At 40.8% G+C, this 19,334-nt stretch overlaps 1 protein-coding gene across 1 annotated transcript in view; it reads left to right on the top strand.

The window, feature by feature from the left end:
• The window catches only part of pdzd8 (PDZ domain containing 8), a 53,437-nt gene that overhangs the window by 13,193 nt on the left and 20,910 nt on the right, over positions 1–19,334 (top strand). Inside the window, exons 2-3 of the mRNA XM_085800863.1 lie at positions 4,570–4,695; positions 11,190–11,292. Of these exons, the coding sequence (XP_085656989.1) occupies positions 4,570–4,695; positions 11,190–11,292 (229 nt within the window). The remainder of the gene's footprint in view (positions 1–4,569; positions 4,696–11,189; positions 11,293–19,334) is intronic.

The following is a 19,334-nucleotide window of genomic DNA, read 5'->3' as shown; positions in this document are numbered from 1 at the left end:
GAAAGCCGCTGATGTCTGTGCTTAAATACATCAACACAACCTCCACTGTTAAACGCAAACACGCTCGCTGCCTCTGAGTTGTGTGCCTCTGCAGCAAACAGGAGGGCTCTAAGTGTGCGTGTGAATGTGTATCAGCAGTGATCATGCAGAGTGTGATGATGATGATGTAATGAAGAGCAGCCTCAGAGAACGAAAGCCGGACGGACCCTGGGATTTGCTGAGTTGCACAGATGGTAGTTGTGCGGAGGGGAGGGCTGGGACTACAGCCCACTGGAGGTAATCTGGGCATTACAGCACCCACGTCCACTCCCAGGGAATACTCTGCAGAGCCAGAGCTGGGCCTGGGATGCTTTTACTTTAACACAGTCAGCTGTCCCTGTTTAGAGGACTGGAGTCCTGGAGGTGCTAGTATGTGTATGTACACTTAAAAAAATAGAAAACAAATAACTCCTACACTTCTAATAAAGATAAACAATGTGTGATGCAGGACTGTCTGTTGTCTGTCTTTGCTAAAGGATTGATTGAAACCTTTATTTAGATTCACGTGTCCGAAACAGCAACAGTTAAAAAAAGAGAAGACACAGAAGACAGTCATTTAAAAAAACAAACTACGATGGAACTAGTACCTCTATGACACACCACCACAACAAGTCTAACCTTCTGAGGTCGGTGCCATCGGGTATTGTTTCACTCTTTTCGTCTATCTCTGGAACACCGAATGATTGCAACATAATGTTTAATTGAAGGCAGGACACTTCGGCCTTTACAAAGAGTCCACTGGTATGTCTGTAGCTCATCCAGAAGGAGAGTAGTCCTGCCTCAAACGTCCATGTCCAATACGAGACTCCTGTCCCATCACAGGATGAGCCAAAGTCCTACAGGAGACCTGAGCGCCTTCACACCAAGAGTGTTCATTTACATCCAGATGGTTGCTCCGTTGCCTTATATGATTGCCATTATCAGAAAATCACAATGGAAATGTCAGGCCTGATGTGGTTCTCTGCCTCGTTGCAGACTCAACACTGTTTTGGGCAGTTTTGTAAATAATATAAATAATATCATTAAAACCCTTATCCTCTTTTCCCCTAATCCCCAATATCTAAAATAAATAACGACAACAAGAAAAAGAGTAATATAGTGTCTAAAAATAAGTTTCATATGACACCACTACAGAATGAATATTCTGAACGCCCAGGTTATCCTGACAAAAAGGATGTCAATCAATTACTTGATTGTGCATCACAGGACTGAGGTTTAGGAGACCGGGCGAGACTAATACAGAAGAAAATGCCGTAGACTCTGAAGGGTAACACCACACGTCTGTGTTTTATCCTCTATTCTGTCAAAATATTCCTCACACATCTTTTTTCCTGGTCACAGCTTCTCTGGTGCACGTAACACCAGCTGAGCTTAGAGGATTGTATTTAACATTGTCTGCTGAATATTGTAGCCAAAAACATGCTGTGCAGGTGCATGAGAAGTGAAACATCACCTGAATAATAATGTTCATGCAGCTCTCATGGCATGACTACACATGCGCGCACACACAGTGTCAGGCTCATTGGCTGTTTTGTTACATAATTGTGTAGATTTCTGCTGTTTTTCTTTAACCTCTTCCCTCTGGTCACTTCCTGTTGAAAGGGGAAGGATGAGCAGGGCTGCAAACAAACAGCTCAGCCTCTGTGCCTGTGCCACAGACAGGAGACTTGTGCATTGATTGCACTGTCACTGTGGTTTAGCTGTTGTTTTGGCTGCCGGCCCAGGACTGGGATGATGAGGATTGTAAAACAGCACAACTCCAATTGACTGGCGCTGGGAATACTACACTTTAAAGGCCTCATATTTTCCTCCTCTCTGATAGTGTTGATCCATAAGAATTTATATTTGTGGTTTTCAGAACCAAAACCACAAAATAATTTTCAGAGTTTTACATCCCTCAAATAACAACAGGTCAGTGTCAGCCAATCAGAGAAGAGGATTCTCTGAGCCTCTCTTGTTGTAACATCACAAGGTTACAGAAGTCCTGACGGCTGGTTTTAAAGGGATATGCCAACATTTTTTTTCGTGTCTTGCCTCACTCCCGAGTCCATGACAAGCAGTTAGACACCATCCTTTCGACTGTGCGTGCAGTAACAAGGGAGATAGAGCCGTATCGCCCATACTGTAATTAGCTTAGCTCAAACACTGGAAGTGCATAGGTAGTGTTAGCCTGCCTCCACCTAAAGTCATCAGAGAAACTCTTCAGCAACTCTAAACGGAAACCGGCGGGCCGATCTTCGTCTCGGAGCTGACAAAACTCTCCGGTAAGGCATCTTGAACGGTCAAATGCCGCTAACGGGACGAGATCGGTCAAAACGGAGGGTTCAAGCAAAGACGGTTTATTTTGGTTCAAGCTAGCTACATCGAGGGTAGGTTAGCTTCCTATTTCAAAGTAAAAGCACAAATTCTATCGTCATGGTTTTCTGTATGTAAAGGGCAACGGAGGTTTTAATTTGTGAAAGTAACCGGAAGTAACCGGAGGTGCGTTGGTCACAACAGCTAGCTTGAGTAGCGCCGAATTCGTCCGAACAAAATTGTAAACAGCTGGTATTTAGATAAATTAACGACTACCTTTATACTGTATGGAGCTTTAATACAAACATCTACCTTTATACTGTATGGAGCTTAAACATCTACCCTTTTATTTTATGAGCTCTCAAATAGTCATAGCTGCTCTATAATATACATGTATCCTCTTTTTGCAGTGACACAGCAGGAATGTGTGTCTCCTCTAATAAAAAAATAAAGAGACCGTTCGTTCAGTAAAATGATCTAAGTAGTATTGATTACAGATTATTGGATCAGTGTCAGTTAAATTGTAAAAGAAGATGTACGTATGTTGATGTTGGTGACTTGAGCATTAGGCTACTGACGACTGGGGACGATATGTGATTCCTAAAAAAAAAAAAAAAGACATATGAGGACAGAATGATGCACCACCAGAGGACACGTTGTCCCTCATGACTAATACTGCTCCTTCTTCAACTGAGTGATATGGTATAGATATGTACGTAGTTTTAGGATTATAGCGACCAAAACGAAGACATAAATCAGTATTATCACAGTTTTATTCAAATGAACTGAAAATATTTAATATGTAATAAAACAAGCTTAACTCATTTCACCTCAAATAACATGTTTAGCACACCCCTGTCATAGGGACCAGTGTCTGAACAAACCACATTGTTGTTGCATATCTATGACCCTGTTGCTGGTTGATGTTGTATAACCTAACCTGAGTCAAATTAACCACAGTTTCAGTGATAAGTAATATAGAAACTGTAATACTCAACATCTTCAATCTACCATGATAAAGTGTGAAACCTATGACACTTTCATCTCTAGAAAGTACATTGGTTTTTCTTAGTTGCTGCTATGAAATAACAAAAATAAATGGTGGAAATGGTGTCTGCTGGGAAATAGGAGTGCAGATTTTTCCATAAAAATATTCATAGGAAATAGAATCACTGACCACAATCAGAGATGGTCATGAATTATTAATTTAGAATGATGAATATTTTTTATTTTAGTGAAGAACAATAGAAAAACAATCGGTAAATGTTAAGTCTTCTTGCAGTCTTGCTATGCGGGGGAGCTATTTTTTTTTATTTTCTTTTTTTACATTGATGTTCACCAGGTGTGTGATGGAGTCAAAATTGCTTTTTCACTTGTTCTGATGACACTTGTTATATCAGCTCCAGTAAAGCAGAGAGCAACGTTTCAATTTCTTTTCTTTTTGTATTTATAATTAAACAACTGCCACCCACATGTTTGTTTTACACAAGCACAACCCAGTATTATTGCATATTGCAAATGTTCCTCTTATCATGAAAGCATGCTTCAGAGATTCTCTCCAGTTGATCTACATTTACAGAGAAACTGTGATGCTCTGCTAGGATATTTTTGGGCCATAGCAGGAAGTAAAGGCTGATTGGAAGAACAGATTGTTTTGAGAATTAGTGCATCATCAGGTCACAGCTGATCGATCTAGCTAAGAGTTTGTCTCTGATCGGTGAAACTTTCTGTTTGGGTGTGCAACTTGTATGCAGGAGACAGAACCATCAGTCAGTGGAGTCAGCGGAGTGGATGACTGGTCTGAACTATGTCCAATATTTAGAGCAGAGAATGGGTGTGTGCTGTCAGGCAACACAGTGGCTGCTGTTATGGAGACTCGGAGCCGCTGTACTGTGCACCACACCCTGTTCACTGTGGTAGGAACCAGAGCTGATGCATTCCACTGTGTATCATTTCATACCATTCACAGATAAAGAACAAGGTTTTCAAATCTGATTAAGTGACTTGCGTCTTGTGTCGCCATCATTGTCTACTTGTATTTAAAGTATCAGCACATGGTGAATTCCATTTAAAGGTCAATGACAATGATGGATTTGTGTCAGTAAAGAGGCAGCGTAGGTTTCCCTGTCTGCGTTAGTTGGATTCTTTACATTTTATTTATGCAGAGTCAGACTTGTACATCAGTAGAAGTCCTGTTTAAACTGCGGTGTGGATGTTTCCTGTGTCTCTCTCCAGATACAAGCCCTTCTTCCCGTTCCAAGTGCAGCCTCCGCTGGGGTCGGCATGTGATTTGGACCTGTCAGTCCAGGACAGCAAGCTGGTGGAGGGACGACTCCGAGTCACTCTCATTGAATGTAGCAGGTGAGTCTCTCAACATCTCACCACCAACCACCACAGGTGCTGCAGCGCTCCTCAGGTGGAAAGGATTACAGATATTGTTATTATCACTACTTGAAAGTAGAAAATAGTAGACCTTCTGTTCCTGGTTAAAGAAAAACCTGGATACGACATGTTTGTACCCAAAGCAGCAAACAAAACAGTCTAACACCGAAAATCATAAACCTATCTGAAACAAAAAAAAAAAGACAACACAACACATTGTCAAATTAGCACTAAGCCTGAAACACACTGAAATTTTGGCATCAGCTGAGGTTTAAATCCTCCTGTTAGTCAAACAGCCAGCTCTGCCTGCCCCTCCTGAGATACACACACACACACACACACACACACACACTGATTGCACCCACTAAGGAGGAGGAGGAGGAGGAGGAGGAGGAGGAGGAGGAGGAGGAGGAGGAGGAGGAGGAGAGAGCTGTCATACAAGAAGAAAAAAAACAAAGTCACCCAGTCGTCAAGGCAACAAAACTCATGTCCCCTCACGTCATGATGGCACTACAACAACAATTTAGATGTTTTTTGCTCATAACCTCTGGGCCTCTGTTGTTCTTAATGACTATACGGCATAAAGTCCAAAGCCAGACACGTGTGTTACTTGTGTCACTTACTAACGTTTAGTCCACATCATTCATATTGAGAATGATACATTAATTACAGTAAGCTTTCTGCTTTAGTGCGGTACGGATCAGCACCTCTCACAAAGCTGTTTTAACAACTAGAGAGCATCACAACCTCCATGAAGATTAAGCATTAACCTCCAAGAGGCTGGAAAATAAAGCCAACACTGAAGTAAATAAACTGACCACTAGAGTGAGTCAGTCTCCATAGACTCTCATGTCTCATGTCATGTCCAGAATTTACATTAGAAATAAACATGTTTGCAGCCTGGTACGGAAACACTTTGGACTCGGTAGATAATATAACAACTGCTTATAGAACTCCCTTGCTCACATTTATTTAATGAAATTTAATGAAAATATATCTGATACAGGATATAAATCCTCTACATCAGACTCAAAATAATGACAACATACAAAAACAAACACAGATATACCGATAAAAACTTCAATAATCCACTTAATATCACTTACATACATATTACAAAATAATCCAAACATAATCTCCCACAACATCATACCTCAAAACAAGATATAGTGCCATCTAAAAGTATTCATACCCCTTGAACTTTTCCACATTTTGTCTCGCTACAATCACAAACCTAAATGTATTTTATTGGGATTTTATGTGATAGAACACAAAGTAGAGCATCATTGTGAAGTGGAAGGAAAATGATAGCCTGATGCATCAGCCGCTTATTTCATTACATTTCATATAGCGTCTGAACACCAGCCATAGGGATTCGTTTGCTTCCGGGAGGCGGTTGCTTACATTTGCTTCAACTAATCGCTGCTGCTTGGTGGTCATGTGTGCTATACACTGGTTAAGCTCATAGGTTAATCTTGAGCGCTTGAGTTCAACGTCATCGCCTTCACTTACCCGTCTGTTCGCTGATTGGTCCGTCCGCTCTGGCGGACGGAGCAAACCGAAACGCATTGCTAGTGTCCTGACTACATGGTTGAGGCAAATGAAATTTGCCGGAACCAGTAGGCGGCGCTAGCCTGGCTAGGAAAATGATACATGGTGTTGAAGATATTTGTACAAGTCAAAGACCAAAATTGCTACATGCAGAACACTATGAACACACCATCCCCAGTGTGAAACATGGTGGTGGCAGCATCAGGCTGTGGAAGACTTTTCTTCAGCAGGGACAGGGAAGCTGATCAGAGTTGATGGGAAGCTGGATGGAGCTAAATCCAGGACAATTCTGGAGGAAAAGCTGTTAGAGGCAGAAAAAGACTGAGACTGGGACAGAAGTTCACCTTCCAGCAGGACAACCACCCTAAACATCCAGCCACAGCTACAATGGACTGGTTTACAACAAAGCATATGAATGTATTAGAACGGCCCAGTCAAAATCCAGACCTGAATCCTACTGAGAATCTGTGGCAAGACTTGAAAACTGTTGTTCACAGACTCTCTCCATCCAATCAGGGTGAATACATATGCACGCCAGACTTTTCAGATTTTTATTTGTAAGAACACAATGTACAAAAAGTAGATAAGGTTGCGCACATCCAGTTTAAAAAAGGTGCTGGCCTCAAACATAACTGTAGACAGAAAAGAGAAAAGAAGAGACCGCACACTTTAGCTCCCTTATGTGCAGATTTATTTAGCACATCCAACAATATAAAAGACAGTAACAGAAACAGAAACAACAGAAACGTTACTGTCTTTTATATTGTTGGATGTGCTAAATAAATCTGCACATAAGGGAGCTAAAGTGTGCGGTCTCCTCTTTTCTCTTTTCTAAGAACACAATGTATCATTATTCTTCTACTTCAAAATTATGCGATAATTATGGCCTATAAAATACTTTAAAGTTTGTGGTTGTAAAGTGACAGAATGTGGAAAAGTTCAAGGGGGATGAATACTTTTGCAAGGTGCTGTATGACTGAGGACGTGACCACTTTGAGTGACATGTGGGTGGACATATTTGCCTCACCGTCATCCACTGCAGTCTTCTTGGCTCCACCTCTTTGGCCTTTTTTGTTTTGGTGATCTAAGAGTTAGGGGGCGTTTGAACAGCTCACTCTAACAAACTTAAAGGTGTTCAGAAATGGCCGTTTGTCCTATTTGTCGCACCTCCTTCTACGAGTTTCCACGAGTTACCGCACGAGTTTACCCGAGTAAGGAAAACTAATTTGATTGGTCGTTATCGCACGGGATAATGTTTGGGGCGAGACCGAGCTCCGTGTGTGTGTGTGTGTGTCTCAGACGTTTGATTGACGGATGACTGATCCAATATCAGTGGCTGGTGAATCGTGAGCAGCGTGACGCATAATTCGTGTGCCTGCATTATCCAATGCGAAAAAAAAGTACTCCACTTTCATCCCGGATTTACTCGAAAATAGAATTTTGCGCAAAGTTTGGGCTACATCATCTGATAGATGAGTTATTACACTAATTTTATGACCCAGAGTGGAATCAAATTAATTTTTCTTTTCTGTACACCTTTAATAATAATAATAAAAGAAGAACAGCTCACTCTGAGCTTGAGAACTGCTCCTCAGGAAGCTGTGGGTGGTGTAACAGAGGCCACGTCCATCTTCATTAACAGACTCTACTGTACTAAAGAGTGGGTCACACTGGGCCCAGTCAGACCAGGCTCTCCTCTCTGAGACACGCTCCCTCTTTGTTCAGAGATGGCATGTTTAAATTTTAATTGGCCTAAGAGTCAAATCAATTAGCTCAGGGTCATCCCAATACAGAGGCCTATCCTTTGTTGCCTTGGAGACTAGTTGTGTGCGCTTTGATGTGTATAGACCACAGGATGAGCAGATCAGACTCATCTATTAATAATTCATCTCCTGCCCATTATAATCATACAAAATCTCCTCTTCCTCTCCCCTTTTACATGACTCTATCCTCCCAGTACGAGACGACGTACACTGTGCGGGACATGTAAAGCAAAGAGATGTTGTTTATCTTTTTTTTTTTTTGAACATTTTATTTATTGAAGTTTTTCAATTAACAAATTACAGTATTCAAACAAATTACAGTATTTCAGGGTATTAAATCCCTACCCCCCACCCCCCACCCCCTCCATGGGCCAGAGTAGGGTGAACAAAAGATGACAGCAATAAACACAACAATAATAAAAAATAAAATAAAATAAATAAATAATAACAACAAGGAAAATAATACTAATAATTAAAACAAAACAATAAAAATGAGTAAAAGATAAATAAACAAAAATAAAATCACAACAAAATTAAGCTCACACATAATGTAATAACATAGCTAATAACAGTCCTATTTAGTGTATCTAGCCCCATTTCAATTTTGACCATGAATGTCGCCTAAAGGAGCAGCTCTATTGTGTAAGAATGCCACAAATCCTGCCCAACACCCGTCAAAAACTGATGGTTTTTTCCTGAGATTAAACAAGATCTTTTCTGATGGCAAGTATGACGAGAGCTCTTTAAGCCACAAAGAAACACCAGGGGGGTCCTCGCTTTTCCAGTTGATAGCTATGCATTTGTTAGCTGCAATCAGGGCTAATCTGATAAAACGAGTATTGACTCTCATATTAATTGGTAGAACCGACAGGTCACCCAATAGTGTCAGCCGTGGATTGGTTGGGATTTCCACCCCTACAATTCCTTTAACAATGTCCAAGATAGATCTCCAGTACTGCTCCAAACATTTACACGTCCAGAACATATGGAGAAGGGATCCTGTTTCAGTTTTACACCTAGGGCAGTATTCAGAGTAGTTACTACTTATCTTATGGAGACGATGAGGAGTCAAATAAACCCTATGTATAAGATTAAACTGTAATAGTTTATGTCGGCTGTTATAAGAGAATGTTTGAGAACTACTACAAATCTTCTTCCATTCAGAGTCCTCAAAGGCAGAATCAGTGTCTGTTTCCCACTTAAGTTTTGCATTAATAGCTGTATTTTCTGACAGGCTCATTAGTCTGTTGTAAGCATAGGATAAAAAGCCTTTAGAGTTATGCTTGTCTCGCATCATACTGTCTATCTCAGAATCCTCTAGAGGGATAAGTTTCCCACCTTGCTGTACCCTAATAAAATCCCGGACTTGCAAGTATTTAAAGAAATGTGCAGAGGGGAGCCCGAAAGAGAGCCTCAGTTGCTCAAAGGATCTCAGATTATTGTGCTCATATAAGTGTCCAAAAGTGCATATACCTCTGTTATACCAGTCTTTAGTAATGCCATCTCTCAATGCCCCAGGTAAAACCGGATTAAAATGAAATGGGGTGGAACCATACAGTGTACGGACACTATGAAACTTTGCTCTGATTTCATCCCAGATTTTTGATGTAAATTTTATTATTGGATTTGGGGATACAAGTTGCTTGTGATAAGAGTTAATAAATGGAATGCTAGACAAGGCTTCCGCTGTATGGGACTGTTCGATCTGTTTCCAAGCTGGAGGGTGCTCTAAATCTTTAATCCAAATCCAGATAGCTCGGGATTGAGCAGCCAAGAGATGTTGTTTATCTTATGTGTTTAGTGGAGTTTCTCCATGGAAACAGTCAAAGCTCATTCAGGTGTCAACCCAGAGAGCTGTTCCTGGGGTATATATTAACGTATAGTCTCTGTAGGCTGCAGTTGTACTGTGTGTCAGACTGTCTCTCTCCTGACGCACTGAGCCTGTGTGAACAGCAGGGGGCAGCAGGAGACTGAGGGAACGTTGCTGTGACCTCCTTTCTGCTCCACAGCCAGGTGGTGGTGGAATGAACTGAGATGTAATAGAAGTGGGCAGGAGACCATTCACATGAAACAAAACATTTGAAGACGTTAGACTCCCAGAAGTTGAGATGGGAATATTCACCACTTACTGGAAAAAAAAAGTACCGTAATAAACAACTGGATAACAGTAATTTTTGTTGTTGTGGGGTAGGGTTGATAAAACGACAATTTAATGATTTTAAGTTATTCTTATTAAAAAAAATTAAAAGTTATTTTTTAATTTAACCAAAAATGAGTAATCAGTGATGAAAATAATATTTAGTTGAAGCCCAGGACTGACCCTGACACTGACTCTTTGGTGTCTATAAAAGATCAGATTGTTTGAAAACCTGACTATAATGCCAGGTGAGTAAATCATGTTAATGTGAAGATTCATTGTGAGAGAGTTTATTTCTGAAATAAAGAGGAGTAAGACATAGACTGAAGGGTGAGATGAATGAAGCCTGACGACCTCTTGACTACAGTGTGAAGCCTATAGTTAATCTTAATTTAAATCAATACTCACTCGCAACCAAAATACAAACTAAGGGGCATCGACTCTTTAACAAATTCATCTGGTTCCTTGCAACACATGGGAAAACCTTTCATAAGGAACAATTGATAGGAGTTTATCATACCACATTGGTAATGTAGGCGGGTGTACATCAAGCCAAACATGCAGATTTGAAAGGTGTGCGGCATAATATTCAACAATTTGACAGTTTGACCAGACAAGGACAAAGGGCTAATACCAAGAATACACTGTTTAGGATCCATTTCCATTTGAATGCCAAGGAACTTCTCTATCTCTGTTTGGACAGTAGACTAGAATATTTTAATCAATGGACATGACCACATTAAATGAAAAGTGCCTTTATTTATATATATATATACAGTATGTATATATATATTTGGGAGCTTTTTACCTTTTAATATTATATACGTACGACGCTCCACTTGTTAACACTTTAATATGATGGATTGTGTGAGGCTCATCTGATCAGATCTCACACTGACAGCTGTTTGTGTTCATTGATGTAAGTGAGAAAATAGAAACACAAGCAAACTTTTACTTCGTCTTATTGTTACATTGAACTGTGTGGTTCTGATAGTTCTGTGTGTTGTGCTGTGACCCTGCAGACTGTTCATCCTGGGCTCCTACGACAGAGAAACCTTTGTTCACTGCACCCTGGAGCTGAGCAGCCACCAGTGGAAGGAGAAGACCCGCAGCTCCATCAAACGGGTGGGTGTCAACTTCTGACGTCATTTGTCTTTGCTCCGGTTGATGTAGAAATCCACTGACTCACATGTTAAACGACAGAAAACTAGCTTTAGAATTGTAGACAGGATGTCTCTGGACTGTCCTGACAGAGCTCCTTCAAAGTCTTTAAGAGTCAAGGATGAATTGTTTTACATTTTGGTGCTCAAAGGTCAAAATCACGATGACCCGCAATGCAATAGAAACACACTCTAGTGTGTCTGTTAAGGGTTAAGTTAGGGTTAGTTTAGTATGTTAATTAGTAAATAGGTATGCCCTGATTGATCTGCTGCTCTTCATTAAAATGTGTGATCAGTAGATCAGAATGAATGTCCAGTTGAAGTGAAGTCCTGCCTCCCAACTCATTCACTGCACCAGTGCACGACAGGCCAATCACACTCAGAGATTATCAGTATTGGTATTTGTAGTGGCATCATAAAACCATGATCCGTATGGCATCCGTATTAGTAATTGATTATTTTATTGGTTTATTGGTTAGTAGTTGGATTAGTTCATAAATATTACATAGATCGAAAAGGTGTACACAAGGTCTATGTACCGTAATATTAGAGTGCCTACCCTTTGATTCATAATTTCAGTTAAACCATTAGAGTTCTTCATGGTTTCAGTGTAACAGAAAGAAGCAGACGATTATAATTAACAAATGAAGCCAAAATAAAGAAAAGAAAAAGAATCCCATGTCATCATTATAGCCAGAGTGATCATAGAATTCAATGTATATGGCCATGCACACATTTTATGATAATAATAGCACTGCAGCCCTGTTCACACTGTTAAATCAGACATCAACTAAATATTTTTAATCCAATTCAGTTCCTCTGAGCATTACATTTAATGCAATATACTGCCATTCAGAAAGTCTTCATTCCATTTCATTTTTGTTATGTTGCAACCTCCTGATGAAATTAAAAATAGTACTTACATTACCACTCTCAATACCTCGTTATGAGTTACTTTCTCTTTTCCTTTCTCCTTCAGATGTAACGGTTTATGTTAGTTTTTGTGTCTCTAACTAACTAATCCAGTGCCACTGCCAAGAAACAAAAACTTACAATTAGCTACCAAAAAGTCACCTGTTGCTGAGCTGCAGTTTCCAACCGTGGACCAGAAACACTTCCTCCTCAGATGCCATATACTTTGTCTTATTGACATATTAATATGAGCTTATTTTCATCTTCCTCACACTGATGAGATTGCTCAGTGTTGACATTTTGAGAGGCAAAGAAAATTTCCAGACCCCTTCGGCAAACCTTTCCTAATAGCCGCAATTTGAAGATATTACAGTTATCACATCACGCTTGTTTGGAAGTGACTAATGACCGTTTTAGAGGGAAATGTCAGCCCTAATTATTGCCTCTCTCTCCAACAAAGCCCGATGCTGCGATCCTTTGCCGCGCACTTGTGAATGACATTTGCGGCGTCTCAGGGATTCTGTTGAACAGTAATTGCTTTGTACCGTTTCCTCACGTCGTGTCCTATTGACTGCGGAGGAGCGGAGTCCTCCACCAGCAGGTGGCAGTGAAACATCAGCTCTCCAAGTCCGATCTAACCACATTATCCTCTCCTGTCAATCCCATCCTCACAAACAGCAGGTCATCGGACTAATAAAACAGATGTTACATTTCCGTCTCATCGTCCTGGCTCTCACAGTTAACATTTACTCTGCAAATTCAAATTTGAAAGATTAGTTTATTTATTAAAATGTAATCTATTCTTAATTATAGCACTCAGATTGGAGGTGTTGGAAAACGTCTGCTCCGGTTCCAGCTGGAATCAACACAGTGCTGTCAGATACCGTGTTCAGACCTGCTGTCAGTCTTTGTCATTTCCTCTGGAGGTGGAACATTACAGACTCTGCCTGCACACACCAGCCACTTGCATTTCTCTTTTCACCAAAGACCAGCTCACTGTTAGCGTGCAGCATTGGTCCCGTGGGAACACCCTTATCACAGCCCTTTAGTAATTTTCCACTGACTTTGTGGTCCAGAGGATTCAGTAATATGATGCAGTTCCTGTCAGTAGATAATATGTAAAATATTTATGATGCATTCAGCTTCTGACAGAGACACATGTTAACAGTGTTTGTCTCTATTTGCATATGAATGTGTCTTGTCCTGTATGAGCCTTGTCCTCAGGGGCCAGCTGACTGCGGTACTGTTCCACACCAGGACTTCAACAAACACGTCTACGTGGAATTTCACCTTTGCTATGCCGTGGTCTGGGTGAATGCTCCATTCTGATTGGCCGGAGAGTATCCATTAAAAGGGGTTTTAGGACACCTAAAAAGACAAATAGACAAATGATTTAATCGGTAACCATGGCAACAGAGACTTAGAGCATAACCATTTTTTTCAGCGCATCGTCCTCTGACCGCCAGAGTCTGTAACACACAAGCGGTAAGAAGTGCACTGGCCTCCTGAAATAGTACTTTGTGTCATGTAACGTTGAGCCGTCATCTCACTGATCAACTGTTAGACTGCAGCAGCGTCGCTGTGGCTCTTTGGAGAGAGATGAAATAGTCCGCTCAGCTGAGGCCTGTGAAAAACTCATGATTTTAACTGTAAATCACATTTTAAGTATAAATCATTGATTCCATGTTTCCCTATGGCTTCCCTATGGTGGTGCTGGAGTCCAGGTCAGAGCCACCTACAGTAACAGGTCCATGCCTATGTTCCCACAGCCCTATGTTCCCACAGTTCTAAGATTTTTCACAAAATTAGGCCCTGTGTTCCCTACCTATCTGGACTCCATCTATCTGGCCTGTCTAGCCTCTACCGGGTCTTTTTACTAAACTTAACCAACTCTTTTCTTCATTGCCTAAACCCAACCAATGGTGGGACCAAAGGGCTGTGGGAACATAGGGCCTAATTTTCAGTGACAACAAAAGTTAGAAATGTGGGAACATAGGGCTGAGGGAACATAGGGCTGTGGGAACACAGGAATGACCCCACAGTAACTGTGTCATTAGATCACATGTTTCTGTCTAATAATCAGTTTTGTCTGAGATGAAGCTAAGCTAACTGATCAGTTTCATTAGGCTTCATTGACATGTTTAGTTGGGTGTCGTCTGCAAAACAATGTTAGTTTATTTGATGATAATCAGTTCCAGATGAGGACAAAAGGTGATGAATTGTATGCTGTGTCTCAATTAGAATACTTCCATAAGTACACTGTCATGTAGTACAGCGGTCCCCAACCTTTTTATCCCCGTGGACCGGTCACTGGTGGAAAATTGTAACGCGGACCGGGGGTGGGGGGTGGGGGTGGGGGTGGGGCTGGTGCGCGTAGCGTAGCGTACGTTGTCCTGTTTACATTACATGTAGCCTACTGTATAAACAGGACTGTTGACGGTCACATAGTTTTCTTTTACGTTTACGTTCTTTGTTACAACTCACCATGATATAGGATCACAATAATAATGTCAGTCATCGGGGGGTGACGGTCCGTCTGTGATCTCGGGTCCAGTCTACTCTGTCATCTCGTTTTGCTGCTGGTGCTGCAGAAAACTCTGTTTCACAAACATAATATATTTGTAATGGAAGCAGGTTTTCCGTGCATTTGTAGCGATCTCAGGATATTCTGCTTAAATCCAGAACGCAGGGAGAAAAGTTTTCTGTGAAGTGATGAAGCTGCAGAGAGCCGGTCCCGCTTGGAGCATGTGAATCACCTGTTGCAATGAACCTTTAATTTAAACAGGACTCGTGGTTTTTCTTTTAGAACAGCTTTCTTCTTGTTGGCAGGCGTCGGGTCTTCTGTCGTCTCATTATTGATTTTTTCCCGGCCCTGGCGACGTGTGTTTTTCACTCTTTTACGTTTGTGGACCAGCCTGTCAATTGCGCAGCACTGGGAAGATGCACAACCGGAAGTGGCAAAATTTCTAAAATAAAACGACCGGAAGTGTGAAATAGACGAAATAAACGTTTTTATATTTTTTTCAACCTCTTTCTGCGGCCCGGTACCAAATGATCCACGGACCGGTACCGGTCCACAGACCGGGGGTTGGGGACCACTGATGTAGTATTCTATGGGTACTATGTACTTACTTCTGTAGTGCGCGATGTTCAACGGTTCAACGGTGTTGTCTCGAATTCTGACGTTGTGCACTCACCGGAACTAATGATCGCAACGGTTGCCAATGTTTCCTTTTTTTGGGCCGCTATTATCGCCCATCAACACATCTACCGGCTTGTTTCATTTGTTATTTGTTTTTGTTTGTGTGCGTCACCTGTTTAATGCGAGTTGGAGATTATGCCGCTGCCGGCTCCTCTTACTGGCAGAAAACATTTGCCTGCCGGTACAGTATGTTGTTTTACATTCCACTATGTAGCCACGACAGCCATCATTGAGGGTCGTTCCACACTCAACTTTTGGACCATTTTGAGTGCACCACCCGGGTACTTACAGTACACTGCATTTTGACATACTTGTCATTTGAGACACAGATGATACCCAAAATACTTAGTTTAAGTATGGAAGTATTCAAATTGAGACACAGCATTAATTTAGTGTCTATGATTTATTTTAAAGGAGCTTGTGAAGTTGCCAGCACTGGGAGCTGTTATGTCAGAGTTATAACTGTAAAACAGTCTGGCCTAACAGATGAAAAAAAAAAAAACTGGCCCGTGATTTTACTCATTAGGTTTTACTGTTTTCACACTGAGGCTAATGTTAATACTCCAATCTATTACAATGAGTTACATTCTATTGTAAAATGTTGCTCTGACGCATAACTATAACTCTCACAGGTGCATTGTTCCTGCTAATGTTGGCAGAGTAATAATCATGAATGACATGCACAGTCGTGGTGATTCTGACTTCTATACTATTCTTTCTTCTCCTCCTCTTCTTTGAGCTGCTTTCTGTCTGGTGCACCTGATCATTTGTTCTTTTTTTCACTCATTTTGCAGCTGCAGCTCAAAGGCAGAACTAGATGATGCACTGGTTTCATGCTCCACGTCATGACAGCAGGCAGTGTTCATCATGTTGTCAGGTTGTGTCTGATATTTCAGAGAGTGCAGTTTATCTATATTGCACTTTAAAGTCTGGCTTTATCTAGTTATAACAATGATTGATGAAAAATATCTTGTCATTTCTTAAAATGAATCGCAAATAGTAGCCTAGCGTATATCTTATTTGTTAAATATTTTATAACTTATTAGAATAGATAGCTACAGCCAACAGATTCACAAACCTAAACACACATGAATCCTCTGCAACTAGGAAAAAAATCTTTCTCTTCCGATGATTAAAAACCAGCCAATAGAATTTTTTTACACGAACATTTCAGACCTCAAAATAAAATACTCAAGCCAGGCCCACCTCAGTCCTCTCTCAGCATAGCGGACATTTACTGGTTTTTATTAAGAGATAGCAACCCACACAGTCCCACACAGTGGTTCTCTTTGATTGCTTCATTTTTTGCTGCCAAATGTGGCTGAAGGCACAAATGTTAGTCCGTACATGTTGACACTCCTCCATGAGTTGATTGATATAGATACTTAAAAAAAAGAAGTGAAAATAATGAACTGATCATGTTAATCAGTCAATGTTATTGTAATCAGATAGCGGTTAAACGGTGAATCGTGTGCATCCCTAATTGATACAAATATGTTTCTGGCATATTCTGCTGCACAAGAAAAGAAAAGCAACGCTCTTCTCTCGTGGCCCCGAGTACAAGAGAGTTTTACTTACTACATTTACTGTACATTTACGTTGAACCATTACCGCTTCTCCTGCCAACGGCAACAACAACAACAACAACAACAACCAGGTCTGATTGAACTGAGCCAGTAGAAAGCGCAGGCAGTAATTCAATAACCACAAATCTGTGACTTCTTCCATCTGAAAACACTGGACCAGCTCGGCCACTCCCTCCTTCCTTCCCAAGTGCACCCACTTCAAGGCACTCGGATCACTTTTTTGTTAATATAGGCATAGAAATGCAGATTCACGTGGCATTTGAGTCTGATTTATCAGCCTCCTCCAGTCTGTGTGTCCCCAGCAGGACTCCGTAGTAAGGATTAAAGGCTATACCATTTGGTAAAGGTCAATTCGCTGTCTTTCTCTGCCTCTTCCCCTGATAATTGCCAGATAGAAGCTTCCCTTGCTTCCCTTATGAAAACAGCTGCTTGTCTTGTGTATGTTAAAGGTTTTCATGCCATTTGAATATTCTTTCATTTAACCACTGTGAGCCACTTGCTCCTGCCTCTCCCTGCACCGCGTGTCTGTCTTCTCGAGGCGAGAGCCGCTGTCATCAGAAAAGGCCATTGGACTATTTTCAACCTGCCTTTCAGGGCTGCTTGGAAATGTCTGTCCTCCAGCTGGATATCAGTTTCTACTTCCTCGCATAATAGAAAGTCACAATGGCAGATTAGACTGGCTGCTTTCCAATGACCTATTCAAGCTTGGCTGTTGTTCTATTTGCTCAGTGTTGTTTTCAATTCCTAAATATTGTTGTGTATAACATTATCTTCTTAGTTGTTATGAGCTGGTGCCGATGTGTTTGACATATCTGATGATCTTATCAACACCAGCTCTCTCGCCACACACTAATAGCAGCAAATATTTTCGTATTTGGGCTGTAGAGTTGCAGATGGGAGGTCTGCTGGGGCTTCTATGCCTTGTGTGGGCTCCGCTTTGATAATTGTGATGGGGCTATTCTTGTTGCAGCATCCCGAGATATTTTGTGCATATTCTCCTCGTTGGCGTTCAGCCCGTAAGATTGGGCCTCATTCACCAATATCTTCTTAAGAACCTTCTTAGATTCTTTCTTAAGTTGTTCTTAAGAAGTTCCTTAAGAAAACCCTACGTCAGATTCATCAACCCGTTCGTAAGCCTCAGAATTGTTCGCAGCTGTGTTCCTACTTGATGAATGCCATCTCCTCGTAAGTTGAGGGCGTGTGCCAGGTGAGTCTAATTAACATAGGATTAGCATAGGTAACCGCCCCATCAATGCCCGTAAAAGGGCATGAGACTGCAGGGCCGTGTGCACACAGACCCCACAGGCACTGAGCAGAGGAGGTGAAGTGAGAAAGAAAGTTGAAATGCTCAAATGAAAATCTGGGAGGGAGCACCAGACTCCAAACGTAAAAAGAACTTAAGTAGTGAAGTGGCGCTACTGCGGCAGGAATGAAACTAAGAAACAAACAAAAGGCTTATATTTAGTTTATATTTTTATATTTATATTTAGGCTGTATTTAGTAGAGTCAGCAGTGGATGCAGCTCATCGGGTTGTTATCAGAGAGATCACACTCTCACGTGTGCCATCATAAATATCATCGTATTATCACCTATGAAAAAAAAACTGTTGTGTGTAGTGTGCACTGTTGCAGCCCACAATTAGGAAAAAAAAAATCATATCGGCAGCTGTATGCCCCCCCCCCCAAAAAAAAAAAAAACAACTGATATGAATTAAGTGTCTACAATGTTTTTTAAGAGACTGCAATGATTTGTCAATTATTATTATTAATATATGATTATTAAAAACATCATAAAAGATAAGAAAATAATTCTTATTCAAATCATATAATATCATACAACTGCAGAACAAAAGAAAACACTATAATCGGTTATTTTTGCAGAAGTCTCAGCACTTAAAAGTGCGTAAGTATACTCCTGACTGTTCGTAGATTTTGTTCTTAGTTAAGAACAAATTCTGGATAAGAAAACATTCATGAATGCCACAATCTTCGTAAAAACTTCGTAAGTAGGATTTAAGAACAAATTTGTTCCTAAGAACGGTTCGTGAATGAGGCCCATTGTTCTTAAGGTGTCCTCCATCTGAGCTGCTTTATGTTTGATTGTGAGTAAAGCAGCAACAATTAATCGATTAATGGCACAATAATCGATTATTAAATTAATCGTCAACTATTTTGATTATCGAATGTTCGGTTTGGGTAGTTTTTTAAGAATCTATGTAGGCATACAGCTGCCGATATGATTTTTTTTTTTCCTAATTGCGGGCTGCAACAGTGCACCTACTGTAAGTGTTCACACTACACACAACT

Source organism: Trachurus japonicus, chromosome 15, assembly GCF_045865225.1.
Source record: "Trachurus japonicus isolate A0001 chromosome 15, Traja_1.0".
In the NCBI taxonomy this organism is placed as follows: Eukaryota; Metazoa; Chordata; class Actinopteri; order Carangiformes; family Carangidae; genus Trachurus; species Trachurus japonicus.
Note: the sequence above shows the minus strand (reverse complement) of the source record. Positions and strands in the feature narration are given on the sequence as shown.